At 45.9% G+C, this 17,447-nt stretch overlaps 1 protein-coding gene across 3 annotated transcripts; it reads left to right on the top strand.

Annotated features, from left to right (window-relative positions):
- The first annotated feature begins 4,713 nt into the window (after positions 1–4,713).
- On the top strand, positions 4,714–17,015 carry atp5mf (ATP synthase membrane subunit f). Of its 3 annotated transcripts, none has more exons than XM_086000351.1 (4): positions 4,714–4,803; positions 13,434–13,545; positions 13,700–13,816; positions 16,603–17,015. In XM_086000351.1, the coding sequence occupies exons 1-4, from the start codon at positions 4,792–4,794 to the stop codon at positions 16,629–16,631; spliced, it is 270 nt and encodes an 89-aa protein (XP_085856477.1). In that variant the 5' UTR covers positions 4,714–4,791; the 3' UTR covers positions 16,632–17,015. The 3 variants fall into 3 exon arrangements, with proteins under 3 accessions (XP_085856477.1, XP_085856479.1, XP_085856480.1); XM_086000353.1 differs by having other exon boundaries at positions 4,756–4,804; positions 13,438–13,545; XM_086000354.1 differs by lacking the exon at positions 4,714–4,803 and adding an exon at positions 12,470–12,566 and having other exon boundaries at positions 13,438–13,545.
- The last annotated feature ends 432 nt before the right edge of the window (positions 17,016–17,447 follow it).

Genomic DNA, 17,447 nt, shown 5'->3' on the forward strand with positions numbered 1-17,447 from the left:
GGGGCGGGTGGCCTTGATCAGGCTTGCTCTGTCCGGCCTATAGAAGTGCGGTTTGCACTCGGCGCAGATTTGGCAGCTCTTGGTCATGGTCCTGACCTCCTCGATGGAGTAGGGCAGGTTACGGGATTTGATAAAATGGAAAAACCTGGTGACCCCCGGGTGGCAGAGGTCATTGTGGAGGGACTGCAGCCTATCACTCTGCGCGTTGGCGCATGTACCACGTGATAGGGCATCTGGGGGCTCATTGAGTTTCCCTGGCCGATACAAGATATCATAATTGTAGGTGGAGAGTTCGATTCTCCACCTCAAGATCTTGTCGTTCTTGATTTTACCCCTCTGCTTATTATTAAACATAAAAGCTACTGAACGCTGGTCAGTGAGCAGGGTAAATCGTTTCCCGGCCAGGTAATGCCTCCAGTGACGCACCGCTTCTACAATAGCCTGGGCCTCCTTTTCGACGGAGGAGTGTCTCGTCTCGGGGCCCTGGAGGGTCCTTGAGAAAAAGGCCACGGGTCTGCCCGCCTGGTTAAGGGTCGCGGCTAGGGCGAAGTCGGAGGCATCGCTCTCCACTTGGAAGGGGATGGACTCATCCACCGCGTGCATTGCGGCCTTCGCGATATCGTTCTTGATAAGAGTGAAGGCTGCACACGCCTCTGGTGTCAGGGGGAAGGAGGTGGCTTTGATGAGGGGCCTGGCTTTGTCTGCATAGAGGGGCACCCACTGGGCGTAGTAGGAGAAAAACCCCAGGCATCTCTTCAGTGCTTTTTGGCAGTGGGGAAGGGGTAGCTCCATTAGGGGGCGCATTCTGTCGGGGTCGGGCCCGATGACTCCGTTCTCCACCACGCAGCCGAGGATGGCCAGGCGCTTGGTGTGAAACATACATTTTTCCTTATTGTACGTTAGGTTCAGCCGTTGGGCCGTACGGAGGAAATTTGCTAGATTAACGTCGTGGTCCTGCTGGTCGTGGCTGCAGATGGTGACGTTATCCAAATAGGGGAAGGTTGCCCGCAGCGCGTTCTGGTCAACCATTCGGTCCATCTCCCTTTGGAAGACCGAAACCCCGTTGGTGACGCCGAAGGGGACCCTAAGGAAGTGGTAGAGGCGGCCGTTTGCCTCGAAGGCAGTATACTGGCGGTCCTCATGGCGGATGGGCAGCTGGTGGTACGCTGACTTAAGGTCGATGGTGGAGAATACTTTGTATTGCGCAATCTGATTGACCATATCAGATATGCGAGGGAGGGGGTACGCGTCCAGCTGGGTGTACCGGTTTATGGTTTGGCTGTAGTCGATTACCATGCGGCGTTTTGCAGTGGTTTTAACGACTACAACCTGGGCTCGCCAGGGGCTAGTGCTACCTTCGATAATGCCCTCCTTCAAGAGCCGCTCCACCTCAGAGCTGATAAAAGCTCTGTCCCCGGCACTGTACCGCCTGCTTTTGGTAGCGATGGGTTTACAGTCGCGGGTGAGGTTAGCGAACAGGGGAGGGGGGGGGACTTTTAATGTGGAAAGGCTGCAGGTGGTTTGCAGCGGGCGATTTAAAAGTTGTTGGTTGCAGACTGTGAGTGGGGGGAGGGGTCCACCGTATGCTAGTGTGACACTCTTAAGGTGGCACTGAAAATCCAACCCTAGCAGGACGGCAGCGCAAAGACGGGGCAGGACTAGCAGTTTAAATTTTTGATATTCAGTGCCCCCTACTGACAGGGTCACCACACAGTAGCCGCTGATGTCCATTGACTGGGACTTGGACGCCATAGAAATGCGATGGTGCGTTGGCAGAATCGTGAGGGAGTGGCTACGTACCGTGTCGGGGTGGACGAAACTCTCTGTGCTCCCGCTGTCGATCAGGCAACTGGTGGCGCGGCCGTTTACCGCGATATCCATCATGGAGCTGGATAGATGGTGAGGGTGGCCTTGATCCAGCGTCACGGAGGCCAGTATGTGGCTTAGTGAGTCACTATAGTCATCCGCCGAGACGGTGGTCGGTTCCGGTGACGAAATGGCGGTTGAGTGCGTTGGATACGATGGCGGCGGATGCCATGCGGCCAGGGGTACACAAAATGGCGGATAAGATGGCTGCTCCCACGGCCCGCACGCTGCGCTGCTGGCTGGCTTCCCCTTGCAGGCGTTAGCGTAATGGCCTTTCTTCCCGCAGCCCGAGCAGGTAGCTGTCTTAGCTGGGCAGTGCGCTCTGGGATGTTTTAACTGGCCACAGAAATAGCATTTTTGGGCCTGGTTACTGGGCATCGAAGCAGTTCTTACCGGAGGCTGCTGTCTCGGTTGGGTCGCTGCAGCGGTTGGTGCCGGGGGCGGCGGTCCCGTGTCCCACGGTTTCGATTGCCATGTCTCGGCGCCGTTACGGGGGTATGCCTCGAGGTTTCGGTGGGCCTCCTCTAACGAGAGCGCAAGGGCAATGGCCGTCTTCAGGTCGGGTTCCTTGCTTTCTAGCAGTCTCTGCCGGGTGTGGTCTGACTGGAGGCCCCTGACGAAGGCATCACAGGCGAGTCCCTGCGCGTGCTCCACAGCCGTTACCGCTTTACAATCGCAGTCTCTGCAGAGTGCCAGTAGCGCCCGTGCAAATGCCCCTACCGATTCTCCCGGTTGCTGCCTGCGGGATCCCAAGAGGTGTCGGGCGTAAATTGTGTTCACTGGGCGCGTATATTGCCCTTTTAGTAGCTCGAGGGCCGCCACGTACGTATTAGAGTCCCGGATTAGCATATATACTTGATGGCTCACCTGGGCGGTCAAAATTTTCAGTTTGTGATCCTCCTCTGTAACCTGTGAGATTGCGAGGAAGGATTCAAAGCAGCTCAGCCAGTGTTCAAACTTGGCTGATGCACCCACATCTTGAGGGTCGAGGTCCAGGCGTGGTGGTCTGAGGGCTCTCAGCAATGTCTGCTGTATCCGTTGCTGTTGTTGCTCCTCAGGTGTCGCCATTTAACTTTTAGCTAATAAAATTGATACGCTTATCAATTACTTCATAAAAGGTGATGAGTCGAAGAAGAGATGATGAGTCGAAAGAAGAGATGAATAAGGCTGAACGAAACCCACACAGTGGTGGGTGGAGTCAGCTGAGGCATGCCTCCATACACAGCGCCACCCAGAGGTGGCAATATACAATACAGTGGTTTACCACACAGCACCGCTTGTCTACTCCCCCGCCCCCCGTGATCAGATCCCCACAACCATCTGCTCTCCCACCTCCAACCACCATCTCCCCACCAGTGATCAGACCCCGACCCACCCCCCGACCACCACCCTCAACTCTGCCCGACTAACAACACCCCTCCCCGCGAACTGTGACCCCTGGGATGTTGTGATGATCATATTTGATGATCATCAAAATCCAGAAGGAAAAGTATTTCATGGAATGCCCTCTGCGTATCTGTTCAGTTTCTGATTTGTTTTGGAAAAAATTTTGATCACCTCCTTCCAACACATTTTGGGATAGACAGAGGGAAGCTACAGCACCCCCCACTTTCAGGAGGGTGTAATTACAGCATAAGTGTACATAGGCTGCATAAATATGGACATATGAATTTACAATGGGAATATTAAAATAAGAGCAAAATGTAAAACTGAATTATGTGTGCACCCTGACCTCTACCCCCAATTCACCTGAAAACTACACTTGGTCTTGACTGTGTGCAATGGCAAAGGAGATTGAACAGTAGCAGGACAATATAAAATTCAACAATGCTGTTAGCATTACATTTCAAGGGAACAGCTGGTACCAGGCCAGACTGATGGGATCAAATTCTCTTCTGTCTGACTTAGGGTTGCCAACTCTGGGTAGACGTATTCCTGGAGGTGTCATCCTGTTTCAACCACCCCACACACTCAAACACCCTTCACAGAATCACAGAAACCCCACAGTGCAGATAGAGGCCATTTCGGCCCATCGAGCCTGCACCGACACATATCCCACCCGATCCCCGTAACCCCTACATATCCCACCCTATCCCTGTAACCCCACATATTTAATCCCCCTAACACTAAGGGTCAATTTATCATAGCCAATCAACCTAACCCGCACATCTTTGGACTGTGGGAGGAAACCGGAGCACCCGGAGAAAACCCACGCAAACACGGGGAGAATGTGCAAACTCCACACAGGCAGTCGCCCGAGGCCGGATTCGAACCCGGGTCTCTGGTGCTGTGAGGCAACAGTGCTAACCACTATGCCACCGTGCTGCCCTAAATGGTAATGAGGGGGCCCCCATCTCCAATGTTTTTTTTATAAAGTGTTCAAAGAAAATGGAAAAACAAACATTTTTTTTTGTAATGACCCCATGATGTTTCTCCTGGGTTGCTCGCAAAAGTGTCCAGGAGATTAATTTTTAGTTCTTGACGTTCCTGAAGGATTGACAACCCTGGCCTGACTGCTGGGTACAAGTGAGTTTGGGCAGTTTCAATCCAACTCTGAGTGGGCGTGGGGCCCACAGCACACAATTGGCACAAATTGTCAACCTCTGGGAAAACAGTCAGGCTGAGACTGCAAAAACAAAACAAAACAAAAGCCTGCTGTGTTAAACACATGACAGTATGGTTCATTTTTTAAAAATATATAGAAAATTAAACAAAATAAAGTATTAGCTTGATTTTTGGCCAGGGCCTTTCTTGCACAGGCTTGTTGACCTCCCTCCCATGATGCACGGCTCTGCACCCGTTGCCCTCCCTCCCATGATGCCTTGCTCCGCACCAGGCCGTATTGCCCTCACTCCCGTCATGCTTTACTCCACGGCAGCCCGCTGACCTCACTCCCAGGCTGCTGTGCGCGCGTGCAGTGGGACCATGGGGAAAGCAGGTCAGAGTATAGAAATTAGGAACCGAATGGCTGACAGTACAGAGTGTGCGGAGACAGCAATGGGGCGGGGAAAGGGAAAAGGAAGCATCGCATTCGGTGTAAATGAATCGGTGCCGTGGCCCCGGTTGCCACGGAAACCAGCCCCACTGACCTTGTACATGGCTCCTGGAGACCCACACCCTGAGAAACACAGCTGGACATTAATGCACTTCACAAAATTGCAGCAATCTTCAGTGTTGCATCAACCCTTTTGTTTGGGGGCTGGTGTTAAATTTTTCTTCCATTTAAGATGCTCCAAGAGTTATGCGAAGGGTGGCGGGGGTTGCTGGTGTTAAATTTTTCTTCCATTTACGATGCTCAAGAGTTATGTGAAGGGAGGGGTTTATAAGAACATAACAATTAGGAGCAGGAGTCGGGCATTCGGCCCCTCGAGCCTGCTCCGCCATTCAACAAAATCATGACTGATCTTCGACCTCAACTCCACCTTCCCGCCCGATTCCCATTTCCCTAGAGTCCAAAAATCTATCTCAGCCTTGAATATACAACAACAACGACTTGTATTTATATAGCACCTTTTAACGTAGTAAAACGTCCCCATGTGCTGCACAGGAGTATTATCAGACAAAAAAATTGACACCAAGCCAGATAAGGAGATATTACTTACGCCAGATGACCAAAAGCTTGGCCAAATAGGAAGGTTTTAAGAAAAAGAAAGACTTGCATTTATATAGCGCCTTTCACGACCACCTGACGTCCCAAAGCACTTTACATTTGAAGTGGAGTCACTGTTGTAATGTGGGAAACGCAGCAGCCAATCTGCACACAGCAAGCTCCTACAAACAGCAATGTGATAATGACCAGATAATCTGTTTTTGTTATGTTAGTTGAGGGATAAATATTGGCCAGGATACTAGGGATAACCTCCCTGCTCTTCTTTGAAATAGCACCATGGGATCTTTAACATCCATCTGGGAGAGCAGATGGGGGCCTCAGTTTAACGTCTCATCTGAAAGACGGCATTTCTGACAGTGCAGCACTCCCTCAGTACTGCACTGGAGTGTCAGCCTAGCTTTGATGTGCTCAAGTCCCTGGAGTGGGACTTGAACCCACAACCTTCTGACTCAGAGGCAAGTGTGCTATCAACTGAGCCACAGCTGACATTAAAACAAGGAGCGTCTTAAAGAAGGAAAGAAAGGCGGAGAGGTTTAGCGAGGGAATGCCAGAGCTTAGAACCTAGGCAACAGAAGGCACGGACACTAATGGTTGAGCAATTATAATCAGGGTGCTTGAGGGCAGAATTAGAGGAGCACAAGTATCTGGGGTGGGGGGATGGTTTGTGGGGCTGGAGGAGATTACAGAGATAGGGAGGGGTTAGACTCTGGAGGGATTTGAAAACAAGGATGAGAATTTTAAAATTGAGTCGTTGCTTAACTGGGAACCAATGTGAGCGGGACTTGGTGCGAGTTAGCCAGGAGTGCATTGGAATAGTCAAATCTAGAGGTAACAAAGGCATGGATGAAGGTTTCAGCAACGGATGAGCTGAGGCAAAGGCGGAGACGGGCGATGTTACGGAGGTGGAAGTAGGTGGTCTTTGTTATGCAGCAGATATGTGGCCGGATGCTCGTTTCAGGGTCAGATATAACACCAAGATTGCGAACAGTGTGTTTCAGCCTCAGACAGACGTTAGGGAGAGGGATGGAGTCAGTGGCTAGGGAACGGAGTTTATGGCGGGGACCGAAAACAATGGCTTCGGTCTTCCCCATATTTAATTGGAGAAAATTTCTGCTCATCCAGAACTGGATGTCGGACACGCAGTCCACAGCCCTATGAGGTAGAGACTGCACATCCACAGCCCTATGGGGTAGAGAATTCCAAAGATTCACAACCCTCTGAGTGAAGAAATATCTCCTCATCTCAGTCCTAAATGGCCGATCCCCTTATTGTGAGACTGATCCCTAGTTCTAGATTCCCCTGTCAAGCCCTGTAAGAATATAATGACAACACCTTTTTATTTTTATTTTCCTAACGGGGGAAATACCCAGTAGCTTCCCAAGCTCTGCCTAACCCGCGACAGTATGGTTGAGATCAGGAACTCACCATAGCTTAAATGTGGTAGAGCAACAATTCATGTTAGATAACTCCTGTTGATTGTTAATCATACTTTCAATGAGGAGCGAACGTGTAGGCGGAATACATTTTATCCAACATATGGCCACAATAGATACTGAAGATAATATGCTAATTTATTTGTGTCAAAAACATATCTGCGCATTTGATGCTTCACGGCTAACTGCCTTTTAGGATCTTTTTGCTCCAGGAGGCAACCAATCGTGAAAAAATCTGTAGCAATTTAGTACATCACTCCACCAGTAGTGTGTTTGTCAAGGTCGAGCACTCTGCATTGCCTCCCAAGCTGGTCTCGCAAAGTGCCAGCTTTCGTTGGCGTGAATGGAGCGTCCCTGAGGTATAGGCTTCCGCTCCCTATAAATTAACTTTTAACTTAACCTGACAAGCGCTCTGACAATTTCCATGTATTAAAATCTTGCCTAAATGGTTACAAATCTGCCAGTTTATTGTGGATGCTGGCCAATCTGGCTTAAAAACAAATGTTTGAGCTCATTAATTGAAGAATTCCATAATTTTCTGGCATTTTACTACATGCAGGACAGTGATAACAAGATTTTTTTTCTTGATAAGCCTGTTCAAATGATGTTAGTTGTTTATCTCTCATGTTAACATTAGACCCGGAGCTGCTAGCACAAAAACAAATGGAAAAAATAGAATAAAAGTCTTAAATAAAATGGAAACACTATAGCCAAGTATATGATAAATAGGCTTGACATGCCAATACAGTGCTGAGTGGAGCCGTGCCAGATGTTCTGCCCTTTGGATTAGATGTGTATTGTGTGCAGTTTTGGTCGCCTTACCTGAGGAAGGACGTTCTTGCCATGGAAGGAGTGCAGCGAAGATTCACCAGTCTGATACCTGGGATGGCAGGAATGACGTATGAGGAGAGATTGTGTCGATTGGGCTTATACTCACTGGAGTTTAGAAGATTGAGAGGGGATCTCATCGAAACCTATAAAATTCTGTCAGGCCTGGACAGACTAGATGCAGGAAGGATGTTTCTGATGGCCGGGGAGTCCAGAACCAGGGGTCATAGTCTAAGGATAAGGGGTAAGCCATTTAGGACTGAAATGAGGAGGAATTTCTTCACCCAGAGAGTGGTGAACCTGTGGAATTCTCTGCCACAGAGGGCAGTGGAGGCCAGTTCATTAAATATATTCAAGAAAGAGTTGGATATATTTCTTAAGGCTAAAGGGATCAAGGGATATGGGGAGAAGGCAGGGTACTGAATTTGGATGATCAGCCATGATCTCATTGAATGGCGGAGCAGGCTCGAGGGGCCGAATGGCCTACTCCTGCTCCTATCTTCTATGTTAACCAGAGGCCCAGTCTGCATGTTCAGCTGGACATTAAAGATCTCCAGTGCCCTGACCAATATTCCTCCCTCCACCAAAAACAGATGACTTGCTCATTCATCTCATTGCTATTATGAGAGCATGCATCACACAAAATGGCTCCTATATTTGCCGACACAAGAATCGGTGCCCTTTGACGTGATTCATTGTGCGTGAAACATTTGAGACATGTCCGAGAGACACTAAGTAAGTGTCTGATCTAGACGAGGGAACTAGATGTAATATCTCCAAGTTTGCAGACGACACAAAGCTGGGTGGGCGTGTGTGCTGTGAGGAGGATGCCGAGAAACTCCAGTATGATTTGGACAGGTTGGGTGATTGGGCAGAAGTATGGCAGATGCAATATAACGTGGATAAATGCGAGGTTATCCACTTTGGTGTCAAAAACAGGAAGGCAGATTATTATCTGAATGGCAATAGATTGGGAGAAGGGGAAGTGCAACGAGACCTGGGTGTCCTTGTGCACCAGTCGCTGAAGGTAAGCATGCAGGTGCAGCAGGCGGTTAAGAAGGCAAATGGTATGTTGGCCTTCGTAGCGAGAGGATTCGAGTACAGGAACAAGGATGTCTTGCTGCAGTTGTACAGGGCCTTGGTGAGACCACATCTTGAGTATTGTGTGCAGTTTTGGTCGCCTTATCTGAGGAAGGATGTTCTTGCCATGGAGGGAGTGCAGCGAAGATTCACCAGACTGATACCTGGGATGGCAGGAATGACGTATGAGGAGAAATTGGGTCGATTGGGCTTATACTCGCTGGAGTTTAGAAGAATGAGAGGGGATCTCATTGAAACTTATAAAATTCTAACAGGACTGGACAGACTAGATGCGGGACGGATGTTCCTGATGGTCGGGGAGTCCAGAACCAGGGGTCACAGTCTAAGGATAAGGGGTAAGCCATTTAGGACAGAGATGAGGAGGAATTTCTTCACCCAGAGAGTGGTGAACCTGTGGAATTCTCTACCACAGAAGGCAGTTGAGGCCAATTCATTAAATATATTCAAGAAGGAGTTGGATATATTTCTTAAGGCTAAAGGGATCAAGGGATATGGAGAGAAGGCAGGGACAGGGTACTGAATTTGAATGATCAGCCGTGATCTCATTGAATGGCGGAGCAGGCTTGAGGGGCCAAATGGCCTACTCCTGCTCCTATCTTCTATGTTAAGTCTTTTAATAGCGAAAAAAGGACTAATATCAAGGCTGCAATCAATCCAATGCTCCCAGATCATCACTCGTCTTTTTATATATACTGTACCCTCCATGGTTGAATAGCCTGATGACCAAGCTAGTCAGTTTCCCTGTGTATACACAAAAGGCAGAGGATGCCAAACAAAGTGAATTTTGGAATTGTTGCCATGTATATTATATGTGAGGTTATATTCTACCAACGGTGGGATGCAAACTTATTATTCTCTGCGCTTTATTTCAATGTCCAATATTTTTTGTGTTATCAATGTTGCCCTCAGTTCACAAGAGAAAAAAATCTGATTATTACGTAGCCTTGTTTATTAAGTTGCCACACAAACATAAGTGTAGTAAGTAACTCTCAATAATTGTACATGGGATGCAGACTACGTAGCTCACTCTCTGTTTCCCAGTCTGTTTGCTTTTCCTATTTTTTTTGTGCTTTTTCTTTCCCTTAACATTCTTTTACTTCAACCCTACCGACAAATCTTTCTTTGTCTCGGCATTAGCTGCCATTTTTGTTCCTCCATTCTGTACTGCTAGGCCTGAACGGCACCCGGCAGTTTAAAAATGATTTCTTTTAAGAAAATCCACACGTAGGGTGCATTTTATCTCGAAGAATCTCGAATTTTAGAACTTGTGAAGAGCTGCTGGTATAACTGGAAGTCTGCAGGGAAAAAAAAAGTTTCTGGAATTCATTTCTATATCCACCCATTTTCTCCCCCTACTTTTGTGAAGGCACCAACTCTTGTTGAGCATCAGCAGCCCTCTGGTATTGTGCCTAAGTTGCCACTCGGCATTTGTTAGTCTAACTATAGAGTGTCAGCAGCTATTCAGTCATAGAGGTCATCACCTTTGAGCCCCATCCTATCCTCATCAAACATCTACACTTACACACTTTCAGCATGGATGACCTGGAGAGTGAGAGTCGGAAAGGGGAACCCTGTTTTGAATTGTAATGGGGCATCTCAACTGAACCCATTCCTGTCCCTCACTCAGCAACTACATTTTGGCTGGAGTTCCTACTAAATACAGTCATCTACTATTAAGGGTTTACACAATGACGACAAACCATTTCAAATTCAGTCGGTTTGATTGCTGCCAGGTATCCCATTTTATTGTATCTTTATGCAATCGCATTAGTGGTACCACCAATCCATTCTCAGATCATTGGAAAAGTGTCAAAAATAATTAAAGTCCAATCAGTCCCTGAATTTATTGATGTTTGGCACATGGAACATAGGAGGAGGAATTTATAAAAACCGTGATTACACGGGATAAAACTTTGTTCTATGACCTAGAGATACCGTTAATTCCATTTGGTATAGGACATTGGTAATTATGTCACAGAAAGTCTGAAATTATGGGTTTATTTGTCTTTGAGGACTGGCTTCCCCTCTGCCCAAGTGGTCACCTCTGTTGTCCTCCAAAGGTCCATCCTTCACCCTCGGCTCTTCGCTGGACACATGCTACTTCTTATAAATATCCTGATTTAACCCTGCTCCACCTTGCTGCCTCCTCCATTGACCCAAAGATAATTTCTAATTGCCTGTTTGATATCAAGACCTGGATCATCCAAAACTTCTACGACCTTTGAAGCTCTAGCCTGAAGTCCATCAACCTCCTTGACCACCACATTAACCTGTTCCTATCTCTCTTCTGCCACCAAAACCCTTGTCTCTGCCTCATCACCTCAAGGTCTGACTTCTCCAATGTCCTTCCACCTGGCCTCCCCATGCTAAACCTCCAAAATCTTCAACTCATCCCAAATGCAGCAGCCAATGTTCTAACCCAACTGAGTTCCACACATGCGACATGCCAGCCCCACTGGCTGCATGTGTCCAGGGGTGCTGATTTCAAAATTCTCATCCTTGTTTTTAAACGTCTCCACCCAACCTTAGTGACTTTCTCTTCCCTTATGTCCCTGTATGTGCCTTCCGCTTCCTTCTACAACAGACCTCTCCTCGCTCCCTCCACTCCATCATCAGTGATCACTTGTTCAGCCACTAAGCTCCTGCCCTCTGGAATTCTCTACCCAATCCCCTCCACCTTCCCAACTTTTTCCCTTGTCAGAAACGTCCTCAAATTACCTCCTCTGTAACTGTGCCATTGGCTCTTCATTCCAGCATCTCCGTTTCTGCCTCCTTTTCCTATGCTTGGTGTCCATTGTATCCTTTCCCTCCTTATTGTAAAGGGCTCTGAGTTGCCTTCCTGCATTGGAAGAGCACATTGTTGGTTAAAGAGAAAGGACCTATAACCAGAAGACTGCCTCCGTTTTCTAGAAACAATTTAAGGGTAAATATATGGGGGTTTAACTTTTCTTGTTGGAGTTATTTTGGTGCATTTTAGCTTAGAAAATGAAATAATAATAGACCTTTTGAAGAGAATAGGACAACATGTAGCCTGACTAAATCAGTCTGGAATAGAATTTACAACAACCAATTTTTTTCTTGACAAGTTTTTGACAGAATTAAAATTAACCACAAAGGCAGCACATTACAGACACCGAGTTGTAAACGACTGAATCTGATATACAGTGACATCTTCCACCTTACAATAAGAAAGACTTGCATTTATATAGCGCCTTTCACAACCAACACATTTCCCCCCCAATTCTGTTAGTTTCGCAACTATCACTCAGAGTAATTTGTACACAGTTACGCAGTAACACAGCATCCATGGTAGTGGCATTAGTCAGGTACAAACACATGGTGCAAGGCCCATTTTTCCCTTGGATTCAGTGCTGTCCCTGACCCAGGAATGCTTACATTTTAATGAAAAACAGGATCATGTCCCTCTCCCTAGCATTGACATCCTTCACCTTCACGGGCAAACTTTACTTTTTCCTTAAAAACATGAACAATCTAGTACTATTTTACCAGTTAATCAATATTCAATTTGAGACCTGTACAAACCAAGACTTTATACACTATCAATTCAGTTATTCTAATGCAGTAATATACTGAAAGCTTTTTTTTCCTGTTTCAACAATTTTATTCTCTCCTGCAGATGCTAATTCTAGTTGGGTAGAGTCCCATAGGCACCTCTAGCCTTCTGGCACTCCATGTAACATGGCCATTTTCCTCGTGTGAACCTGACAGTGAGTATCTACAAGCTGTTGCATAGCAGAGGACAACCAGCCAATCCTGGCCCTAATCTCAATCACAGTGTGCAGGTACCACTGGATAGTGATCCAAAGTGCAAAGCTTGGCTGACACTTCCTCCCTAACACAAGGAGACTAAGCTCATTTAGAACATTGCGACTGCTACTTGGGCTGCCAGTTGACTCAATAAAGGCTGGAAATCAAACCTGCAAACTCTCTTAGTACCATACCAGATGGTTTTCTTACCCACCAACCTATTGGGGCAGGTCTTTCTTCAATGTCAGACAGAATTAAAGTGGAGGTCAGTTAGAAATGATGAGTGTTCAGAGATGGACCATTGTTGGTTCAGGTCTGCACCTGTTGTAAATCTGTATAGTTCTGTGGTTGAAATATGTTGTGCACACTGTGTAGGCCAAGGTGATTTACTCAGGATTATATTATCTCTGTAAGGAAGTATTTGATTGTGCGCCGTGCTGTGCCCGTGTTCCTCCAAGTTTCCACTTAGTAGTACAGGAAACTTTCGATTAACCAGCCCCTAAATAACTGGAAATCTCGGTTAACCGGCAAAATTCAGGAGTAGGTTCAGGTAACTTTTATTACTTTTTTTACTCCATTTGTTGCTGTGCAAGGGTGTGGCTGCAGCTGTTGCTAAGCTACAGAGACGCTTGCAACTTGTGCCCATTGTTCTGAAGCTGTTGCTTTTGTTGCTTTATACGGAGCTCTCAGCTCCGTATCTTTTACTATAGCGTTCGGTTATCCGGAATTTTTGATGAACCGGCACCACGTCGGTCCCGTCCATGCCGGATAAAAAAAGTTTCCTGTATAGCACTAGGCGCTCCTGTTGAGTAACTTGTGATTGCCTTGCAGTGCCACTTGTCAAGCAGACGTTGTTGGATTTGAAGTTGACAGAGGTTCCTAGCTGGACTTTAAATCGAGTACTATCTCCAAAATCCATCCTTAATGCTATCTGCAGAGGTAAGTGTGATCCAGATAATGTAATTTTACACATTCGCACTCAGTGTCACCCTGAAAGTCCATAGTCGGGTATAACATGGATTAGCTTTTGAGTAAAGCTTCCCTTTAGTGTAGCAGGTGTTTTCACCCTGTTCTACTCTATTCTGTCATGCAGGTCATGGTGCGTATTACAAGAAGTACATCGATGTGAAGAAGGGCGGCGTTGGTGGAGTTGCAATGTTCCTGATGGGTTATGTTATGATAAGCTACGTTTGGGGATACAGCCACATTAGTAAGTAAACCCGAACAGACCTCCCCAAGACTTGAATTGTATTTAATTTACGTGTTTCACTGAATTTGTCCTGTAATCCAGTGTGTTATAAAAAGAGGGACCTGTACATTCATCAGTTATCCCTCAGTCACTTGTTGCCATTTGATGGTCAGAAGCAACTCTCCTCCACTGCCAGTCCCTGACATCATGAAATTCTGGTGCAATGACATTATAAATGGAGACTGCTGCAGACAATCAACTGAAATGTTTAATCATAGAAATGATTGTAACTTTCATCCTATTTTTGGTTCTCGAGTTTTAGTCTATAATCTAAGGAGAAAAAAAGTGCTAGTTTTAGACTAATTATTTCCCAAGTTTTTAAATCAAAGTTTTAAGTTTGCCTCAGAATTTTCAGGATTTTTTTCTCCCCAGTGTTTTTCAAATAATGTGGTAATTCTTCTTTTACATTCACACAACTCATAAGGCCATGACTTTTGGAACAGATTTTGGAAATTGAAACAAGATGAATTGTTGAGAAAGAATAAACTGAGGCTTAAATGGAAACTAAGGACTGGATTTTGCCAGCCCTGGGGAGGCGGGACTGCCAGGATAATGGCAGAATTTGGAGGTGGGTGCCTATTCCGCCCCCAACCCGCCTCCATGGCATCTTGCCAGGAGGCGGGTAGCCAAGGCGGGAAGGGGATTAATGCCAATTGACTGCCTGTTAACAGGCAGTTTTTTGGCTAATCCCTATTTTGAGCCCTGAAGTGTGGGCTTCCCGACGGCTCCGAACCTCGCCAGGGTTAGCGAGGCGGGCCGTCGGTCTACGGGGGTTGGAGGGGCCGAGATGTCCGGTGTGCAGGTGAGTCATGGGTGCATGTGTGCAGAGGTAAGTGTGCGAGATGTGTGTAAAGTGTTTTAATAAGTTTTACTTACCTTTACTTCTTCCTGCAGGCTTCCTCCCTTCAGGTCTCGGGAGTCGCTCAGCTCACCGGCACAGAAAGCAGAATGGCCGCTGAACTGTCAAAAGCTGCAGCCTTCTGCTTTCTGGCCAGGAAGGCTTTCTAATTGAGTCTTGAGTAAAGTCACAGCTTAAAAGACAGATTGTCAGTGTTTGACAGCTTCAAAGAGCCGTCAAATGATGACATTTCATCTGTCAAAAGCTCTTGACAGTTGAAACGTCACTCGCTGACGTCACCTGTAACTGGCTTTCCCTTAATTGGCCTGCTGAGCCCGCTGGGCGGGCTTAACAAGGTCAATCAAGGGAAAATAGCGTGGGTTGGCCACAAGTCAATGGAGGCGGGACTAAAACCCAACAAGTGGGAGTCCCGCCTCCAAAAGCTCCCCATTGACAAAATCCAGCCCTAAGACTCTAATTGTGTTTCAATTTCCAAGTTCATTCCCAAAAGTTGTGGGCTACTGGCCAGTGTTGTTTTAGCTCTAGAAATAATTTACATAGAATGTACAGCACAGAAACCAGCCATTCTGCCCAACAGGTCCATGCCAGTGTTTATGCTCCACATGAGCCTTCACCCTCCCCTCTTCATCTCACCCTGTCAACATATCTTTCTATCCCTTTCTCCCTCATGTGTTTATCTAGCTTCCCCTTAAAGACATCTATGATTAGGTAAAACAGCCTGGTTAACCTCTTTGAAGGCTGGCTAAATTCAGAATTGTTTTTCCATTTCACTTCAGGTGTTTAAGTTTTTTTTTAAAGAAACAAATTCATTCAAAATCCTGACCAGCCTACTACAGTTGTCCTGTGGCTGTCGCAGGTGTGCAAGCTACACCAGTAAATTTGTATATACTGTATACGGCATGCAAATATCCTCCTTAATCTACCCATTGATAGGATTAACTCATGAATTCACATATGTTTCATACAATGTACCAGATTTACCCAAGCACAGGCTGCATATTTTAACGCTTATTTTTAAAATCATGGGTGCGGGCTATATGTGAGTTATAATTATTTTCCCTAAGGGCTCAAGTTTGGATTGCTGCCTATATGCAGGGTTGCTTATAAAACAAAAGAAAGACTTGCATTTATATAGCACCTTTCACGACCACCAGACGTCTCAAAGCGCTTTACAGCCAATGAAGTACTTTTTTTTTAAAGTGTATTCACTGTTGTAATGTGGGAAACATTATATGCAAATAAAATGGAATGATGGCTGGTGCACACTACTCTCTCCAAACAAATCTTCCATTACTGGTGACAAGCTAAATTAAAACAATTACACCGTATTATTCATTGTGAATTTTATTCTAAATTTTTTTGTTTTTTTTGTTTCATTCTTAAGAAATCCGGTTCCAATTATAATTCAGTTGAGGAAAATACAATCATTTTGATTTAGTTGACTAAAATTATGAGGAAAAAAGTCAAAGAACATTCACAGCCCCTGTTGGGGAGGGAGAGAAGAATGTGGCGATCGCATGGGGTGGGAGAATTTAATTTTGCAATCGTAATAGGTTTAGTTGCTATGCATCCAATTTGGTATCAACAAGAAACCCCTCAGTGGATCGATCTTAAACTGATGTCTATTTCAGAGGCCAGATTCCAAACGTCAGACTAGTTTCAACCTCTGAAATACAATACAATCGCGACAAGATGCCGCACAGCAAGAGGGCAGTCTCACTTGAAAATTCCAAACACAATCGGCACTGCTGTAGCCACATTGATGAGCAGATGGGTTTGCTCCTTCTGGTGCGCCAGAGAGTCAAAGCGAAAAAAAGTTAGACCTACTATTGCAACAGAAAATCGAGGGCACGTGTATAATGGTGGATTTTATTCCTTTGTATTGCAGAGCATGATCGCTGGAGGAAGTACCACTAAATGGCTCTGCTAATACGTCACAGCTCAACGTTACATTAATAGGTGACAAAACCTCTCAGCTGGACCAGTGAATTGGTACAAAAGCAAAATACTGCGGATGCCGGAAATCTGAAATAAAAACAGAAAATGCTGGAGATACTCAGCAGGTCAGGCAGCAACTGTGGAGAGAGAAACAGAGTTAACGTTTCAGGTCTGACAAAGGGTCATCAACCTGAAACGTGAACTCTGTTTCTCTCTCCACAGATGCTGCCTGACCTGCTCAGTATTTCCAGCATTTTCTGTTTTTATTTCAGTGAATTGATATGGTTGTTATTGAACATTTACATTGTTTTTGTGTTTTTTTTTACACAAATTGGTGACAAATAAAACTCATTGTGTACCCTTTGAGTGTCTTTCCTTTTGTTCTATTGTCCTGTAGTGATTTTTGTGAAAGTGTGAATAGTCAAAAAGCCTAGTTCTTTGTTTTTAGAATTAAAGGTGATGTGTTGCTGAATTTGGCTTAATTAGAGGTATAAATATTGAAGGAATATAAAACACTCCAGGAAGGGCTCTCGTCGCATTCCTGAACGTAAACCAAATCACTGTGTTCTTATGCAAGTCTTAATTTACACTTTCTGTCATTATTATTTTTTCTGTTGGTTGCCTTGTCTATCCTAATCTATGCTACCATCGACTTTCTACAGATTTTCAAAGCAGTGCTTGAAGTAATGTTGAATGATATCAAACACTGAATTTTGCCAAGTTCCCACTGGCCCAAAGCTGCACCCAGTAAAAAGCAACCACGAAAATGGGATCCTACATTTTTGCCAGCAGTCT

This window comes from Somniosus microcephalus, chromosome 11 (assembly GCF_052327205.1).
Source record: "Somniosus microcephalus isolate GS21.2 chromosome 11, FLI_Smic_1.0, whole genome shotgun sequence".
NCBI classification, from domain to species: Eukaryota; Metazoa; Chordata; class Chondrichthyes; order Squaliformes; family Somniosidae; genus Somniosus; species Somniosus microcephalus.